The following is a 20,881-nucleotide window of genomic DNA, read 5'->3' on the forward strand; positions in this document are numbered from 1 at the left end:
GGAATAACCTTGATTTTTGTTATGAACAACACAGTGCTTCATATTCGACTTTGTGTGTGTTGCTTTTTTTCTCAGTGTTCTAGATTGACTTTTTAAATTCAGAATGTCTCACAATCACTGATTTTACTGGATCATGATAACACCACCACATGTATAAAAGTAGACAAAACTGAAGAACAGTCCAAGTTGTCCACAAAACACGACAGTAGCAACATGATCGTTAAGGTAAGGAACCGTATTTTCACGTTGACAATTATTAGTATTATAAATTACTAGCCCGTGAACTAAAGTATTAGCTAAGTTTGGTGTATTATTAATATTGAACACTGGATAATCATAACATTATTGTTCACGCAGTATCTCGCATAACTTTATTGTTGAAGGTTTTTTATACCTGGCATAGGATAAGAATAAAAATATAAATAGAATAAACATAATAAAACTTGGAATTCTGATTTTTTAGTTTTTAATAAAATTACTTGATTATCTTTCGATCATTTTCTTATATTACCAGACAGTTGCTCCATTTTCAGAGCTTTTAAAGCAAACAAAACAGATGATAACAGTTTCTCATTATTGTATTTATTTATAAGATGACGTATGTAAATACATATAGCTTTTTACGTAATATTTTTATGTTTTAATAGATTTGTTTTTCAGATTGCCACCTTTTTCGCCTTACTTGTTGTCGTTCGTGGTGGTCTGTACCATGGTATAGCAGGCGGTTCTAGTGTCAGTTCTCGCCGCCAGGATGTAAATAATATTTTATCCTATACAGTGACGTATTTTTTGCCATAAAGAGTAATAACAATATATTTAACGAATGAAATTCAGCTGAAGGTAATAAGTTGAATTACATAACATATTCACCCACCAATGTTTAGTATAAGCACACATGAAATTTTAGGATAGCTAATTGATTTAACTCGATTCGAATGAAAATTAATGAAGGCAAATGTTTATCGATTGCTTCTAAATTTTTTAAACACAATTTAAAATATTACAGGACTTTGGTAACTACGCCTTCAACTACGACATTGTTGACCCACTCGGGGCCACCAATGGCCATTGGGAGGCTGGAGACGGATACGGAAACAAACGTGGAGCCTACAGTCTGACTGACATCGACGGTCGTGACCGCAGAGTTGAGTACGTTGCTGATGGTGCTGGTTTCTGTGCTGTGGTTAAGACCAACGAACCAGGAACCGCCAATAGTGCTCCTGCTGAAGCCATTGTGGCCTCCAGCCGACCAGGTGTTGTCCCTTACGGACTTACTGTAGTGAAGGCTCATGTTACTACTGCCTATGCATATGGAAATCCTGTTCACGCCGCTGGTATCCATTGGGCTCCTGTGTATGGAACTGGATTCTTGAAGTATCATTAAATGCACATACGTATTTTAGTCCTTTCATTAAGATATATCAATGTACACACATATGAATTATTTTAAAGAATATTCTGTTTCGGCTACTAACATTCTGAGCTTCAAATTCTCGACTACCTAAACCCGAATTCTTCCCGAGTATTAGTATCGTATCTTTATTTACACAAAAGTCTTAACTTATTGCAGTATGCTGAAAATGATAGCGTGTGAGACAGAACTGTATCGTTCTGTCCACCGAGGGGAATTTTTGTATGTACTCACAACTGCCTGTATAGTTTGTATTTATGTAATACATCTTATTTGGTTGGTACAGAAGAACTAGTATCAAATACTTTTCGCGTGTTTTTCAACATAGTATTTTCGAGAATAAAAGTGCTGTATTTTCGAGAATAAAAGAAAGTCGAGCTGTGAACCAGTTGAATAATTACACCTAATGACTCGATTTAATACAACTTATTGCACGTTAACGTTAATATTTATTTATTTTTTTTATAAATATAAAACTTTTGTTTTTTTTCTCTTTCTTGTTCATCAGCACATTAAACACGACATTAGCTGTGTGTTTCGTACCAACACAGAATAAAATTTTAAAAATAATTTTCTCAGTCCTAGCTCTTCAGAAAAGAACCCGTGTACATTAAGACAATATTTGAACAATGTTCAGCGAACTACCTGAATGTAAATATCAGTATAACTAGACTGGAAACTGAGAAAAGTATGAAATTCTCATCAATTTTGTTTCACAAATGCACATACTTGAGTATAAGAGATTTTCTACATTTATAGCTCAGTTCACAAACTATGTACGGTTTTACACAGTGCTTGAAGTTAGAGCCTTTAGTTGAGGTGGGGTGCAACTGGTTCGCTTAAACACGATTCGGCTCATCATGGCCGAGTAGTTAGGGCGCTCGACTCCTCATCTGAGGGTCGCGGGTTTGAATCCCCGTCACACCAAACATGCACGCCCTTTCACTAATGGGAGCGTTATAATGTTACAGTCAATCCCATTATTCTTTGGTAAAAGAGTAGCCCAAGAGTTGGTGGTGCGTGATAATGACTAGCTGCCTTCCCTCTAGTCTTACACAACTAAATTAGGGACGGCTAACTTAGATAACTCTCTTGTAGCTTTGCGCGAAATTCAAAAACAAACAATCAACAAGAGTCTCTGGAAACTACACGTCTGGAATCCCCCTCTATGTTCTTGATATAAAATAAAATAATAGTATTATTTATTCTGACATTTAATCTTTACGACATAAATACTCTGCGGTAATGTCGTGAATTGTCCAACACAATACAGTAAACACTGTTTCGGAGGTCATGCAACTTAATGATTTCAAGTAGTATAACCTTAACAGCATTTTGTATTATTTTGTTCACTGTTTTTTGTCTCGAGCGTTGGCTTTGATCCGACATGGAATTAAGAATCAAATACACATCAAATTACTTTATTAAAACTACCCCATGTCTTCGAATGTGTATTCTATGGGCCCAAAATATCAGTATTTAAACGTAAAATACAGTCGTTATAATAAAAGCATGCAAATTCACAACGATGCATAACTTACTAGACCCATCAGAACTATAAACAGTATTGATACATATTGCACGTCACAACTATATAGGTTCGTATCCTTCGTTAATGTTATTTTGTGTGTGTTTTCTTACAACAAAGCCAGGGTGGGCTATCTGCTGAGCCCACCAAGGGGAATCGAACCCCTGATTTTAGCGTTTATAATATCCTCGAGGCGTTACTGTAGGAGCTACACGATGTATGTTTAGCTCACTTCAAGAAATTTAATGTTTAATAAAAATTTTAAAACCCAAGAAAACTAAAATTATCATAGCAACATGCATAAACAAAAAAAAGGAAATGAACAAATGTGTATGTGCTGTGGAGTGACTGACACCTCTACTCCCATAGTTTCACCTCCACTGTTTATTGGTACCTTTCCTTCTGATGAACAGATTCTTCCTTCACAGGTTTCTTCAGATTAATCTTGTTCAGCATCACTGACATGACTACAAGGAGCTGGAAAGTTGAACTTGAAGGCCATTCACACAGTGAAAAAAGGCTTAAAATCTTATAGTTCTGTAAAGAAGAAAAATACAGTTTTGTTCACACTAAATCTTGTTCTGAACACAAAATCTCAATTTAGTCCCAATTTATTTTCAACGTTTTACTAATTCCTGGAAAATTAAAATTCAAGTCACCTAAAATTTGCAAAGTTTTTCTTTTCCAGTTAAATATAGAATTATAAGAAAGTTAACTGTTTAACAAGTTTTACTGCTATTCATTTAATGTTACTATAAAAACTTTGAGAAAAAACAGAACAGTATTCAGTATAAATATTTAAAGTTCTTAAATGGAAAAACTTGAAGTAGGCACTTCTTCATGTGCAGCAAGCAATATGTAGACTAAATTATTAACTACAATACCCACACAGTAAGACAGTACAAACAATTCATGAGGTAAAAAAACAGCAAAAAAGCACAATACGAAATTATGAAAACAATATAAAAGTAATAGAAAGAATAGCAAACAAAAACTTTATCACAGGCAACATTTAAAGAAAATATTAAGAAAGTGAGAGATACCAGTACAGCATTATAAGCAAACAACCCTGGAAACATTTCAAACAAAAATATAGTAGCATTTTTACAGTTTTGTAAGAAAATATTAACACTCCCACAATCATAGTAAACAGTATGATTTTGTAAAGTTCCTTATAACACACTATTTCTTACATCTAGAATATTGCAATAAACGATTTTGTTTGTCATACTCAAGTTCAAATTCACTCCTCCACAATAACCAACAGTTAAACACACTCACAAGAGACAAGAGAGTTCTAAACATTAATATGGATAATACCCCATACAATTTTTAACAAATGACTTGAAGGTCACCATTTATGAAGCCTGCTCATTGTACATAAAAATATATGGCAAACCTATTAAGAAGAAATATACAATTCTGGTCAAAACAATGCTAAACAGAAGTAAAACTAACTTAAACCTAATGTTAAGAGCTTATGTATGTGCTAAGCTTTTAATGTTCATTATGCCTTAAATAAGATGATTTATTTAGGTCACTTCAAGTTTAAAATATGTCATGTAAGACAATATTACTATGACTGTACATTTATGTGTGTCAAGTTATTGTTATAACATTGTTGTAAATATCTGCTGAACGTTTTACACACAATTTGTTTGTGTAGAGGTAAATGAAAATAAATAGATAACCATAATACAGTTGATTTTAAACTTTGACTGCATACATGTCTGTCTTGGAAATTTATTTTTAAAATTATGCAGTTTGAACTATGTAATCATGTGCAAATACTGTGTACAGTAGTGTACGTAGTCATTACAAGTTATGAAAAGGTATATACATGGTTGTCATGTATACAGTAAATTTAGAAACAACTACATATTGTGTATACAGTCAAATGAAAACAATTCACTTTGCACTCATCCATATATATTTTAACTGTGGAATATTACATACTGTTGGCTGCAACTAGGTAAGCTACATACTAATCAAATCCAACCAAAAGTACACTATACACATCATAAAAATCATAACATCTAAGCTAACGCACTGTTATCAAATTTAATTTTCAATATGACAAGGAAAATGGACAGAAAATATCGTACAACTATCTTGCTGTTCCTGATTCAAATTTAGAAAAAGATAAATGACTAATATACAACTCTTAACGTTAGTACTACATTACTTAAGACAGATGTGCCGGTACAAATTTATAATGATTCTTGGATGTTTTCCATTGTTCTATAAATCTGAGATTATTTCTCTTAGACACAAATTTATTCTTGCTTAACGTGGGCAATATAGCTTACCTTTCATCACACATTAATTTATAAAAATACAACTAAACCAAGCATGTACAAGTTCCACATGCATTGCTGCTAGTAATCACACAAACAGATATTTTACTACAAACAACATTTGTACTTCAAAATATTAATACTATTTGACTTTTCTGACTGGTAAACTTAATACTGATTCACAGGAGTTTTGATAAGTTTAAATTAAAATTGGTTCTTTTATCAAATCAACATCCAAATTTAGCGTTATAAATTGCAACTATACTTCACAAATTATACGAAATAATATGCATAAAATTTGAATCTAAAAACACTAAAATATGCCTGAAAATAATTAAATGTTATATGAATAAACTAGAAATAGTTGACGATGAAACACAGAATTGCAATACTAAGGAGACAAGTGTGTGTGTTTTCTTATTGCAAAGCCACATCTGGCTGTCTGTTGTGTCCACCAAATGGAACTGAACCCTTGATTTTAGCATCAACAATTCATAAATTTACCACTGTACCCCCACGGGAACAGAGTGAATCATAGATACATTCTGTTTACCTTTTAGTTTGTAGATGTTATAAATCAATCTAGTGATGAACTGACAATGTCATAAATCATTTTATTTTTTATTATACAAACTAACAAAAAAGTTCAAAATATGATGATAATTACATGTATATTATGATTGAAACATAACTGGACTGAATGTAAATATATCAGCATCTAAAACTAATTTATAAACATAAAACTGCTTCTGTAATAACTTAAACCTATAAATATATAATCATGTAATTTTCATACTTTTGTCCAGAAATACATTTCTGATGTTTAACTTTAAGTATGAAACTTTTTTATTCACGTACCTTTACGATAACTACAACTATTTAGTCATGGTATGTTAACAAAAAAGCACATAAAATGTTTATTCAGTTGATTTTTCAAACAATTTGAAAAACTATGAAGAAGCTTGTGAAAAAGTTGAAAATATTTCACATAGGGATAAACATGTCTCTACTGTATCAAATGTACCTACATAGCTGAAACAATTACCATTGTTAACTTTTATCTCTTACAGTGGGGTTAACCCATGACTTGTGAATGTTTCCACATATAAATAATAAAAAATTGAAAATCACCATTATTCATAAGTATGTACAACTTGGTGCCAGTGACAGTACGATAAGTGTTTGTGTACCACTTGCACACTGGTTTTATTTTTGTGTGACTTCTATTTGTGTAGGTATGTGCTTTATTATGTAATTTTGGTTATTTCCTGAGTTTCTTTACATATATATATATATCAATATTGCACTGTCGTTAATAGTCCATGCTGCCAACTTACTGCCATAATGGAACAGCACTGAAATGTGTTCAGAATATCCCATCTATCAGTCAAAATCCAAACAGTGATGTCAATCTAGTTAGTTGCCATAAATAATCATCAAAGATCATACACAAATACCACAGTATGGTGTATATTTCAAATTAATATCTTTTTTTTTTAAAGGTTAGAGGTATAATTGGTAGAAATATTAGGGGTGGTTTCTATTTATTTGCTTTCTACTTTAAAGTATTTAATGGGAACTGTATTCCCACCAAAAAGATTATAATATTATAATGTCCCTAAGCTGAAAGAACAAGCATTTTTGGTTGGACAAGAATTCAAACCCATTACTCTCAGACTATGAGTTGAACTTGGAATATATAAGACCATAACACATAGTTTTGTGACTAAAAGATGAAGATTTCACAAAAGTATCAGGATGAATCTGAATGCATATCTGTTTGATATCAATGTTCCTTTCATTCATTTTTCTCAGTTTTTATAACAAATATTATAATAAAAAATGTTCATTGTGGCAAACAAAATAACAATTTGATATAAGCAAAAGGTTTGTTTCTTCCTAATTCATAACAACATTCTTACATCAATATGACTTGTAAATTTGACACTGAATCAGGCTGTACAATTCCAGTCTTCACAATATGTGGACTTCGCTGCAAGTTATTATGAAAGGGAAAAGTATTTAACATATTCCAGAAAGAAAACTATATTTGGTACAGTATTTATAATTATAAGCAACAACTTAACTGAACTTTACATACATGCTACCAAAGATATTTCTATGAGATATGTTTGAAAATCTTCTTGTTGTATTTAATTTTTTAAAATCAGTTTTCAAAACTACAATGAACATGCCTCAGACTGATACTGTCATAAACATTAAAAACTTTATATTCATTAGATATACAAGCTGACTTCAGGTTATTTTTGTTGTTTACCTTTGGTGTTAACTTTTGCATCTAGTGTATTGACATTTATAATCTTTCAAAGGTACACTGGATATTTTGCTTAGCCAGTCTCTTCATATTTTTGGAATGACAAAAACATTTTTTTGTATCAAAAACTACTTGCCCTAATGTTTACTCCACATGACTAACTAAAGCACAAACATTTAGCATGTTCAAGAAAGAAATTACAAATATATCTTAACGACAAATCCTGACTTTTCCAAAATAAATCTGACCATATCCATTCCCTCTCTTCAGTTGATCACTCACCAAATCAGATTACAAGTATCCAGAGAAGTAGCTTCTACATCTTACAACAACAAAGTTTCACATACACAAGGAAGTGTAAAGTACAATACAACTATTTCATGAAACAATGGATATGAATCTTTGAATGTTAACCCATTCTTAGATATCCCTCTTTGTTTAACACTGAAGGGAGAGTCTGCAGGATATATTTCAACTAATGATATGCTATGACTAGTCAGTAACATCTTAGTGATCAGCCTTCATTATGCTCTAAATGCCACATGAAATGTGTAGAAATTCACATACCTACATGTGGTAAATTAATACAATAGTATTATGATGTTGAACAACCAAGTTACTGCTACAATGAAATTATGTACCCTTCTTTATTGTTGACATGATTTTGTTGGTATTTACCAAAACCAAGTTTTGTGTGTCTGCAGCATTGTTGCCCTCGCAAAAGATGCTATTAGAAAGCTTTCATGTCCAAATCACACCACTCTTTCATGCATGTTTTCCATAAACCATACAGTATATGAAAACTGTGCTTTCAAAATGCATGTTACAACAGTGTAATAGCATATATAATCTTTAAGTATTGCTTCTGGTGGCTTGAATGTTATTTATTATTTTATACTAGTAATTATATTTGTTTCATTCTACACCTTCTTAACTCTATTACTATGTGTAGGGGTCAGAGGGTGTTATCACATTTGTAGATTTGCATTCAAAATTTTATTGATCTATTATTTTACGAATATATGTGAATACATGTGGTAGCAGATTGTAGATTGTAATATAAATGTAATAGTACACAATAATTAATTAATTAAAAATAAATATTTAAACAAGTTCCTAAATATCAATTTTTGTTTGTCATGCACTATACGGAAGGCTTCTTTGGTTTAAATTATATTTCTGATGTCCAAAGGCAAATTTTATACTTTTTAACAAATAGAAATTTAAATTACCAAATTTTGACAAGCTAGAATATAAAATAAAAAACCTCCTTTATTATCTATTTTCTGAAATATTACTATATTTAGAAAATCAAAAAAGTTCATTCTGTACATTTCTTTGGTTTTTGGAAATGATTGTTTACATATTTTTACTTTGTTCTATTTCTATGAAATGTTTATAACCAATTGAAAGCTCAGAATTTTTCCTACGTGGTATTTTAGGTTTTGAAAAGTGACTTCATGAGTAGATCCATTTTTTTTTTTATTGTAGACTCACAAGGACAGGTAAGATGAATGATGTTTGAAAAAATATTTTTAGACATAAATACAGTTTAATTAATAAGAATGATTAATTACACTAGAAATCTGTGGTACTAAAATATAACCTATGATGTTCTTTATATCAATGTGTATATAACACAAGAAAAATATTTAACATACTCCAGTTTTAAAATGTGACAAGGCTTAGCAAACTGTGGAAAGTCAGTACACATTCATTGAGAAGGAGAAATCACTGTTTTTCTGTATTTCTGTGCTCTATGAGAAGTAACTGATATTTCAAGATTTACTTGTAGACAGTAATATGTATGTATATAAATATACATAAAATGTACTGTATTACAACTGAAACATGATTGTATTCTACAAAATACTGGTCCTCAACAAAGTTATTTCATCAATATCATATATATCATTCTCAGCAGTTTTCAGTTCATTTCTGTGTGCTTGTGCATCATGATGATTTAAAGATTTATAAAAAAGAATCCAGTTCATGACTAACATTGTAATTGTGTCTGTTGAGGTTCACACAAATAGTGGTTTTCACTGTTTTAGTTACTGATGAAGTCATGATCAGAAAATTATTTTTGGGAGCAGTTTGGTCGTACATAAGTTGTTTAATATTTCACTGCATGTAGTAGGTCTGCAGCAGCCATTCCAGATGTATGATAAATTTTAATTGTGTTTTTCATAAATTGGTTTTGATTCATAGTTTTAACACCAAACATTTTTTAATATTTTTGCTTATTTTATTTAGTATGTTAGATTTTCTGTTTTTAAATGCAGTTTAAGTGTCTATGTAAATCAGATGCAAGTCTTATATGAATACTGATCTTTTATTATAGGCAAACGTTATAAGCTGTATCTATTGTGCTGTAACACTTGTAATTTTATTGTCATGTCATCCTGAAGCGAGGCTATTTTAAATCATTACAATAATTAGTACTTCCTCACTATGAAATGGACTGTAGTACAGTGCACTAGGTTCAGAGTTAGAATTAACAGTGTGGAATATGTATTAAAGTTTTTGATTTCATCTCTATCTACACATCTCCTTGTTCAATTCTCCATGAGCCTGTTGTAGTCCCAAGAAACCAAAAAGACAGTAGCCAGATGGAGACTTAGTTTTAATGTTTAAGTAATGATTATTTTGGTGATTGCACAATGATATTAGGTGGGATTTCTTATTGTTCGTGTTTGAAATAATTCTGGGCAAAACATTTAGGGATTTGTATTTTGCAGCTACTTATAACTGTGTGATAGGCATTACTGTACTTGAATACCACACATTAAGGTCAATCTGAAGCTTAGTTTAATAAACTGAGTGCCAGCTCAGCTAGTGTGCTTTCTGAAAAGAATAAACCATGGTTACTTGAAAATTTAATTTCAATGATTAGCCAAATGTCTCGTCATCTGATTAGTGACGTGCATTAATGGATTAAGGAGATTTCCACTATCCCTATGTCTACTATCTAGCAAAACCACAGCCAAGTGAACTGGCTTGGAGAAATCAGCTTAACCAGTCAAACGTTCACAGTTCCTCCTGCACAATTTCTCAGTGCAAAGTGTATTCACAATAAAACTTGTATTGTTGTTATGATTTATGAAGAAAGGGTGATGTTCAAAAGCTTTTGTTTTTAGACCAGATATAGTTTACTTAATAAAAATGATTAATTACAATGGAATTTTATTGTATGGATAAAATAACTTTTGTACCATTTAAAAAATGGTTACATAAAAAAACGTTTTTTTTACATACCCCTTTTGAAACTGAGGTGGTGAAAATACATATTCTGATACTACATGTCCACTGAATGGCATAATATCATAAGATTCATTTCAATTTCTATGACTCAGTGACAAAAGCTGGATAAAAAAAATTTACTTACAACAAAATTTTTCATCAAATATTTCCTTCAAAACACTAATTTCAAATCAGGTGGTTAAGACACTCAACTTGTAACCCGTGCGTTGAGGGATTGAATCCTCGTTACAACAAACATGCTGGCCCTTTCAACTGTGGGGGTGTTAAATGTGATGGTCAATCCCATCATTCACTGATAAAAAAGAAGCCCTAGAGTTGGTGGTGGGAGGTGATGACTAACTGCCTTCCCTCTAGTCTTACATTGCTAAATTTGGGAAGTCTAGCACAGACAGCCCTCGTAATGATTTGCCCGAATTTCAAAACAAACGAGTTTGGTTTTAAATTGGAAATTATAATTCAAAGTTTTAGTATTATATATATCAGTTAAATTTTTAATTTATAAGTAAATATTGAAAAAAAAACAATTTCTAAATATCAGTTTTTATGCATCATATGATGTGCTCAAATTAGAGTTTGTGATGTCCAAATACCAAAGACTATAGTTTCTTATAAGTTAGGAGCTCAAATTACTGATATTGAGAAGTTATAATATGGAAAATTGAATCTCCCATCTTTTCTGCTTGCTACATTTATTGAATTAGTCTCAGTGCCCCTACCTACCTCTTGACATTTTTGGAAGCACTTGCTTATGTACACTTACTTTTGAATATGACTCAAACAGAGCTAAGTTACAGAGTTTTATACATTATAGTGCAATTCTAAGGTGCTGATATAGTAATTTATGTCCTTTAGTTATTTTGAAATGTACACATGTTAAATCTAAAAGATTATTATTTTGTTTCACATCTTTTGTAAAATTTTATGAGACTTGATATTCAGTACTGGGTCAAGCCTCAAATGAGTAGAAAAGTTCAAAATAGAAAATATTATTGTTTACTCTACTTCTTTATTTACTGTTCTGTATTTTAAGATATATTAAATTTAAGAACTTTTTATAACTTATAACTCAGTTGTGACTATTTTACAAAATACAACTTTACACAAATACAGCCAATACAAGTCACTTTGTACAGACTGTAAACTATGAGTGTAAACATTTACTATAACTTCATGGTTGAGTAATTACTGTAATTACAGGTCACTTTGTACAGACTGTAAACTATGACTGTAAACATTTACTATAACTTCATGGTTGAGTAATTACCGTAATTACAGGTCACTTTGTACAGACTGTAAACTATGACTGTAAACATTTACTATAACTTCATGGTTGAGTAATTACTGTAATTACAGGTCACTTTGTACAGACTGTAAACTATGACTGTAAACATTTACTATAACTTCATGGTTGAGTAATTACTGTAATTACAGGTCACTTTGTACAGCCTGTAAACTATGACTGTAAACATTTACTATAACTTCATGGTTGAGTAATTACTGTAATTACAGGTCACTTTGTACAGACTGTAAACTATGACTAAAGATTTACTATAACTTCATGGTTGAGTAATTACTGTAATTACAGGTCACTTTGTACAGACTGTAAACTATGACTGTAAACATTTACTATAACTTCATGGTTGAGTAATTACTGTAATTACAGGTCACTTTGTACAGCCTGTAAACTATGACTAAAGATTTACTATAACTTCATGGTTGAGTAATTACTATAACGTTGCTCATCAGACTGCTATAATTGTATATTTCACTACTTTGATATGATGATCTCTTTATCACATCAACAAAGTTACACAAAACTTACGTCATAGTGAAACAGGCATACATTTAAAACTTGTGAAGAATATCCAAGTTTTAACTAAAGAAAATAATGAGCAACATTAATCATTAAGTGTACCATAGATAGTTACAAAAATGACTGGTCCACTGCCCATAACTTTTATTTATAAAGACATGTTCTAGCAAATATTTAAAAGTAAAAATTAAAGATCAAAATAAAATGGCTTGTTTCACATGAAAAGTTAATGTTAGTATTAGCATGATAAAGAGTAATATTATAATCTGGAATCTTACCACTGATGAATGCAAGCAACTAAAAATAAATTTTTCAAGTGTAAAACAAGTTCTAAAACATGGATCAATAGTTTTTCATGTTTAACTTTCATTTTCAGTATTGCTACACAATTTAGTAAGTTTTGCAGACTGACTGATAAATAGGCCATCTAATTTACATATAAATTTTCAAACTCAAGTTTTATTGTGTGACAAGACTGCAACACTAAAATCTTTCAGCCTTTTCTGTTCTCCACGAATAATTGTTAATGTAATATCAACCAACTATTAAAAGAAAAAACCTGCAAATGAACAGACAAAAATATTATAATTGAAATTTCACTTGTTACTAAAAACCAAAATTATCAGTTTTATGGCACAAGGATGTTAATCCAATTTGTTTGTAACAAAAAAAGTTATCTAAGCTGAAATATAGATAGAAACAAGTTTCTTCCAGCAAACTGTTTTAAACTGATCACTTTCTTGGCAAAAGAAACAGACACTTCATAATTATGTTACTGAAGACCCAATCCAGGAACTTCAAACTACTTTTTTCTAGCAAATTACAACTAGTTATATTGTGATTTCACTTTCCTTACACTTCTATGAAAAAGAGATTCTCATTTAACATTTAGAAGTGTAGACATAACAAAGAAATAAAAATCTAGACTAGTACTTCCTGAAGTCTTGTTATCCACATCTCCTCTTCAATAAATGTGGTTTCGTAGCACTACTGTGGCTTTGTAACTGTAAGATATGGTTTCAGTATAACTGTTCTAGCTGAATCAAACCCCAAAATATGTCCATACATACCGACATATTTTATGTCGTGTTCGAATTCCAAAAGCTGTCAAAAAATGATTACAATTACACTTGTAACACAATATTAGTATTAAACCTGTTAATTTTGAAACACTTTTCTCTTCCCGATATTTGACTTTTCTTGCTCATTAATATAATTTACTATTTCTATTTTACTTTTTTCTATAATATTTTAATTTTCTGCCTCGTTCTACTATTTTTATTTTATTTCTTCTTGATTTCCTTTCACTGTTTCTTCAATTAGCCACCTATTAACTCAGCAGCATGTTTTCGGACACTTAATATAAGATTGATGGACACAGCGCGGATATCCCACTTTGTAGCTTTGTGTTTAACTACAAATCAACAAACAACTCCAGTAACACTCATGAGGTCATCTCAAAGGTTAAAGTTTAATTAATATTATATTCTAATTTCATCAAAATAATCCCAGTTTTGAACTTCATTTACATATTATATCTTTAGTTGCTTTTTGTATTACCTGTTAAAATTATGTCACGTTCGGTTTAATTATGTATTAAAAAATCAATTTATTTCTGCCTTTGTCTGCTACAGATTTGTTAATCTTGAAATTTAGTTTTACATTTACTGTCTATAATTTTGAAAGTTGAAAAGTAGATATAAACTTCCTGTGTCAAACTTTAGAAAATGTTCAAATATATGTATTTGTAAACATTGACTGATATGAAATTCTGTGTAATAGTGTTTTGCGCTTATAAAGTATCTTTTCTTTTTATCCTTAATACCAATCTGCCTGACGTTCATATCAAGTCAAACATATCCTTGTTTATAACGTAATGAAGTAAAAAAACTTTTCTCTAACCACTTAAGTCATTAACTTGTCGAAACTTATACATCAGGGAGTCTAGCAGGTCATGTGAGTCATTGTTTTATAAACTGTTACCAGAAGGCAGTATCAGAAGGTTTAATTTGTGATGACGAGAAACCTACTTGAAGTAAAAACGTGTTTCAGGACAGCTGGTGTGGGTATTAACACTTTACTAATAAAGCAGAAAACAACATTTCGACATTCTTTGGTTATCTTCATGTTAACAATGATATAATATTAGTATGAGTTGTATTACTAGGAGCGTTTTGATAGGGGGCGTGTCAGCAAAAAGCCTCTCAAAGACCCAAACTACACTTTTCTCTCACAGTTGACAGGTGATTTTGAAAGCTGGAAGAGTGCCGACAAACCAATAACAACAACAAACCACCATTACTAAACAATCTAGAATTTTCACTGCAGAAGTGGAGAATTACAATAAATACATTACAAAATACAAGCCATATTATTTACAAAATTGTAAGAAAGGAAACCAAATTAATATTACAGTTACATCTAAACATGACTCTTACAGGTAACAATATCAGCAAAATTCTTAGGGATTACTTTGACTCAAAATTAAACTAGATACCACACATTAATAGCAGAAAAACCAGAATTTGGAAAATAGCGAGTTACATTAGGAATTTGAATGATCAAACAAGAAGTTTCAATAGGAAACATATTAAAGCTTAACAGAACATACATAAAACCAGCCGAAGAATATGTTTGTATAACGTGGATAAATATGTCAAAAACACATACCAACAAACTACAGCAACTACAGCATTGTATTTTAACAAAAGCATTTGCAGTTCCACGATCAACAAACTAAATATTTCTTCACAACTATTGAAACATGCCAATTCTATTAAACAGACCCCTGGATAACTTGCTTCAATATTATAAAAACATATCAATACAAATGAATTGGTAAGCAAACTAAAGAGTTACATAATACATGATGAACTTAGCCCTAAGTACCTTTCCACTCTGAACGTCACAAATACAAAACTTAAAATTCAGTACAGTGCTTGGCTAAAAGAGTCATAGATACAAACGTAGCTCTATTTTAAAAGTGTTGTATGAAAAAATAGTATTATGCGTTTGTTTGTATATGACTGCCAGTTGGATCATAAAAAAGAGAAGCTATAAAACCATATGAATTAATATTACTCCATGAAAATGTTATGTTAATTAAAACTGCAGACAATAGACGAAATTTAATATACTGTAAGTAATACAACAAAAAAAGTAACAATGCTAATTAATTACTCAAGATTTAGAAGCAGTGCAGATAAAATAACAGTTCCAGAGAAGGAGGAAGAGGTCTTCACTAAATCTGTCTCTCTCTGGTCCAAAACATGGACCGAATTCAGATGAAGAAGAAGAATTTGATAGTGAATGTAAGTTCTATGAAGTGACACCAGGGGATAGATAGTGTGTTATCTACATCTTCCTGAAAAAACTGTTTCGTGTCACCCTATGCATTTTTCAAATCGGTGGGCTGATATAAGAGGTATAAATTATAGATAAAAGTCAAACTATACCATCTCAGGTTTTATCAATACAGATATTATTTCAAAATCTTGAAAAAACAATGATTATCAGAGAATCATTGGTGTGGAAAAATGACGGCTGTAAAATTTACGTTCATAGAACCAAATGATTTGTATGTTCTTCAGTTTAGGGATGTTACAGATATTTTACAAACATTAGATTTTGACACTAATAAAGGAAGCTATGAAATTTATCACTAAGCGGTCCATGATTTTGACGGTAAGTATAACACGCCACCTTATGATTACTATATGACAGCATCTTTTAAAAGTAAAATGGGACTTACAAGCTGAAAGGGGGTGTATAAACAGGGCATAAAATCGTTCAAATATAAAATGTTCTTTTTCTGTTTTACAGGTCCAAGAGGATCTGTACAAGGTGATAATGATTTTTCCTAGTTACTGAGTTACAATTAAAGGTCCTTTTCAGACCATCGAATCTTTAAAAAAAAAATGTTACGAATACACATTTATTGTTTTATATCTGTGGTCGACTTAGCTTTCAAGTTAAATTAATGTACGGATATAAGTCGTTATAAATTCAGCAGTTTCTAGCATGAAAAGAAATACAGTATTTATTCTAATATATCAAACAAGATAGATGTGTGAGCTATCCAATTTTTATAAACATTTAACTTTCGTTAAAAGTAAAGGCAGAGGAACTGCATAGTAACGCTATTAATAAAAGTGAGCAAAACTGCCAATATATTCATTGAAATTAATAAAGATGACATTCTTAATTATAAGCACAATTTGAATTTTACCTAATATTTGTAAAGAAGGAGTTTCATTACGACCTATTGTTTTCGACAATTTAGTTTTCAGCCATACTTTACTGGGCTTTAGTTGAATTTTTAAAATGTTCACTGTCATTGAATCTATATAAATAAATGTCTGTATGTGTCTGTTTCTTATACGTCTCCACGTTTCTTGTTCAATTAACACAAAATTTAACACAGTGATAAAGTTCTATTTGTTATACGTCTGCAAACCATTAACTAGGTAATCAGACCAACGTCCTGCAATTCCATCTTTCACAAATGCTAATAGTTATCTTTAGTGTTTTACACTATATTATTTATACCCAATAGAAAACTAAAGTATCAAGTGATCTGGTTTGTTTTCCTTATGCAGCTTTGTCTATTTTATCATTTGGTTTCAAATTTCTTCTGATGGAAATTACTAATTACATTGGAGAGCTTAGCTTAATTTCTTTAAGGAAATTATCACATAGTTAAAAAGCCAGAAAATTATCACATTTATAGGACAGTGTTTTCTCTGTATTATTATTCTCCGTTCCCAGATGTATCATTTAATTACATTAAAGCATTATTGATTGTATCAATACCTTTAGTACATCAAAAAATGAGCTTAAGTTTCATGACAGTTGACAGCAAAAAAGAGAAGACCCAGGTGAATATCATATTTTTTGTTTTTCATGAGTATGTTTTATTTATTATTTATATCAGTGAGTAAAATGTACAAAATAGTAACTTATGAGATAAGGTAAAGTAATTCTTTTTAATATGGTATGCTTGTATGCAACTCATGGGTTATTTAATTTTTGGATTTTGGTTCCAGTTTCGGATCTCTTGTGAAAACAATCTTGTGAGGGCTGTCAACATGTTTAATTTGATTATTCTTTTTAGGTTTCTGTACAATAAGTTTATGTTCGCTTTTGCAACGTTTCAATTGACACGTAGGTGTTGATTTTGGAGCTCTCCCAATAACAAATTTGTTTCGGTTTTCACTATTTTCAATAACAATAAAAACGTTTCTCTGATTTTGTTCTGGCTTACTGCCAAGTCTTACAGTAATAATTTCATCAACATTATGGAAAAGTCTAGTTGAGGGAGGCCTGATGTTCCTTGACACCTCCCTCTGGATCCAATCAACGTCTCTTATTTTTTTTGAAGCTGGTGTTTCTGCCTGAAGATGTAAATCATAATTAGTGAGGGAACACTCATCAATCGGAAAAAAAAAAAACTGTTTTAATAACAGTAATCAGTTAATAAACATTTTAAAAATATATAATTTATTCTTTATGTAACAATCATTTTACTATAATATGAATAAAACCAAATAAGTGTTTATATGAAAATTGTATGTTATGAAATTGGGTTAAGATATCTGATAAACGTTTTCTCGAAACTCGAAATATATCTCAAGCATTGTCCCAAATAGTGAGGAAGGTAATATAGAGCAAACAAGAGCTTTAAATAATGTTTAACATTTATGTTTTGTAAGTTCACAAATACTAACTTGTTAAAACAAGATAAAACTACTGTTATAAATAAATGTTAGTTGTTCTCCTCATTTCATTGTTATATAAATTAAACATGAAAAGTTATGTAATCTGAACTACAAATGACTATAAAGAGAAAGAGTTTTCAAACTGTCTTATCATAGTTGTAACACTGAAGTAAATCACGCAGTTTATAGTACTTTAAAATATTCAATAATCTTAGTCCAAAAGAAGACAATTGGATATTTCACTAAATGTCTGTTAGACCAGTGAAATTTGGCTGACGATAAAAAACAAACTGTTGTAAAATGTATCAAGGTGTTATTAACAAGATATGGTGGAATCACTTGTTACAAAATGGTACAAATACACTGGTACTAAACTAAGAATAATAAAATCCACATTTTAAGAAGTTACCGTGATCTAACGATTCGCAGCAATTATGTGATAACTGTTAAAAACAGAATCAGATGTTCGCAGCTTCAACAGAACGTCATTTCAGTGTATGTACGGTTAAAAAACTCATAAAGTTTGGTAATATCAACAACGAAAGGTAAATTTTAGTTATAGTAAGACACAAAATAACTCACTTTAATATCAGTAGTGGAAGTATGTGTGGTAATGAAAAATCATGAACCGACAATCAGACCTTTATGTTTTCCAGATGTCATAATAGCAATGGAAGTACCTCTTACATTATCATATATTGTAATGTTTGGTTCTGGCTTTAGCTAAATGGATGATAATTGTCTTCCCACATGTAATAATATTGAAGAAGAGGTAATTGACCAGTTTAACTAGGGTACAGACTTATCAAACCTCAATAGTATCGAACATGTATTGGTCTCTTTTGGAAGAAGAATTACATGTATTCAAATGACTCTGAACGCATGTTTTTTCTGTAGTTGTGGATGTCTTAACAACACTCATTGTAAGCAAGCATATCATATTGATCACACAGTTTGACACAGTATACATTACATTAAAGTGAAATGTTTTTAACTCTACCAAATATAAATCATAAACGTAATATGAATGAGAAATTAATTCAATTTTGAACCAGATACAGATATTCACATAAATTAAGTATCATAATGGTTGTAATTATTTTATAACAGTAATTTTGCATTAACATTAATAATGTGCTATTAATTCCATTATATTTCAGTTGCTTCTTGCAATATATATATATATGTAGGTATAAATTAACTTGTACGAAGTGAAAGTTTAATATTAAGAGCGCATCCTATTTATTAATGGTTATATACTTATGCTGTATAATACTGAGTACTATAAAGTAAAATAATTTTAAACGTATACGAACCGTTGTCAGTGAATCAGATTTTAATGTCTCTTCAGGTTTCTCATCATTCACGATTGTCTCAACGCGTGTCTTTAATTCAGTTTTATCAGGACTTGAAGCAGGCTTGCTCACGTTTTCTACTCTTTCTGGTTTCTTTTCTACTGAGTGATTTTCATTTATTGTCTGCAATATGGTTGGTTCTGTTTGATTTTCCTTTAATACCACATTAGTTTCTCTTTTATTGAACTTATTTGTTGGGGCCTTCTCACACTCGGGGATCATTGAAACAGCTTCCAAAATGTCTAATTCACTGGGGGTGATCTTTTTAGTTACAAGCTCCTGGTCTTCTAGCTTCGTGTAGGCAAAAACACCACAAGACCCGAGGATGCGGTTTTTTAGAGCTTTCCATTTGCCCCGGGCTTTTTCATTCACATTGCAGAAACAACAAAGAACACTAAATAATAATAAATAAAAAATAAATGAGAAATACAAACGCGATTTTTTTCTTTCAGTTTTCTATATAAACAATACTATTAAAGATTAACTCTAAATAGTTGTCTTTTTTGTTGGTTTTATCGTTAGCAAACAGATCTACAGAAACACTTGATAAACCACCATGTAGAAATGTTAACTACAATTGAAAAGTTATTTTGACCTCATTTGTAAGGTTAATTAAACATATTCAGCTTTACAAGGTTCACATTTGTGTTTTCACAAATTAACTACCAAAGGGGCACTGAAAACACTTGACATTTTCAAATATCCAACCCTACTATTCAATTAAACGATAATTGGGTATTGAGGTCAGATGCTCTCTCACCCCTGTTCCACATAATTTAATTATGAAAAACTGGAAGATAACATGTAACTTACCACAAAACAATAAAACAAATCGAAATTAGTGTCAGCTCTTCCATCCACCAAGGATACCACACAACTGTAGGTTTGGAAGCCCAGGGGAAAGTGACCTTGAGAACCATTTCTGATGGATCTTAAGAGAGAGAGTTGTTTTTAAAACAGTTTTACACATTGTATCGATTACATAAAACAGAAAGAATACTTCAAATGTAACTTCATAATAATAGGGAAGTGTATAATTCTTTAAGCTCAAATATAAACTTGATTTAACATATTAAAAATTTCAATTAAATAAATATGATATTTCTTACATGTATAATATATTTTCATATTAAGCATTGATAACAACCTTTACAATTTGACAACTGTAAATATACATTTTTTCTTTACACGTTAAACAGATAATTAGCAAAGAAAAATGAC

At 30.7% G+C, this 20,881-nt stretch overlaps 1 protein-coding gene and 2 long non-coding RNA genes across 4 annotated transcripts in view; 2 read left to right on the plus strand and 1 right to left on the minus strand.

The window, feature by feature from the left end:
- The window catches only part of LOC143242910 (uncharacterized), an 85,190-nt gene that overhangs the window by 27,067 nt on the left and 37,242 nt on the right, over positions 1-20,881 (plus strand). The window lies entirely within an intron of this gene.
- LOC143242723 (adult-specific rigid cuticular protein 15.7-like) lies at positions 183-1,397 on the plus strand. The gene is made up of 3 exons (XM_076486194.1): positions 183-225; positions 661-753; positions 1,007-1,397. The coding sequence occupies exons 1-3, from the start codon at positions 214-216 to the stop codon at positions 1,382-1,384; spliced, it is 483 nt and encodes a 160-aa protein (XP_076342309.1). The 5' UTR covers positions 183-213; the 3' UTR covers positions 1,385-1,397.
- LOC143242724 (uncharacterized) lies at positions 567-15,928 on the minus strand. The gene is made up of 2 exons (XR_013023170.1): positions 15,769-15,928; positions 567-3,476 (listed from the first exon to the last, which is right to left on the minus strand). It is a non-coding gene; the product is annotated as an uncharacterized LOC143242724 (long non-coding RNA).

Source organism: Tachypleus tridentatus, unplaced genomic scaffold, assembly GCF_004210375.1.
Source record: "Tachypleus tridentatus isolate NWPU-2018 unplaced genomic scaffold, ASM421037v1 Hic_cluster_2, whole genome shotgun sequence".
Classification (NCBI taxonomy): domain Eukaryota; kingdom Metazoa; phylum Arthropoda; class Merostomata; order Xiphosura; family Limulidae; genus Tachypleus; species Tachypleus tridentatus.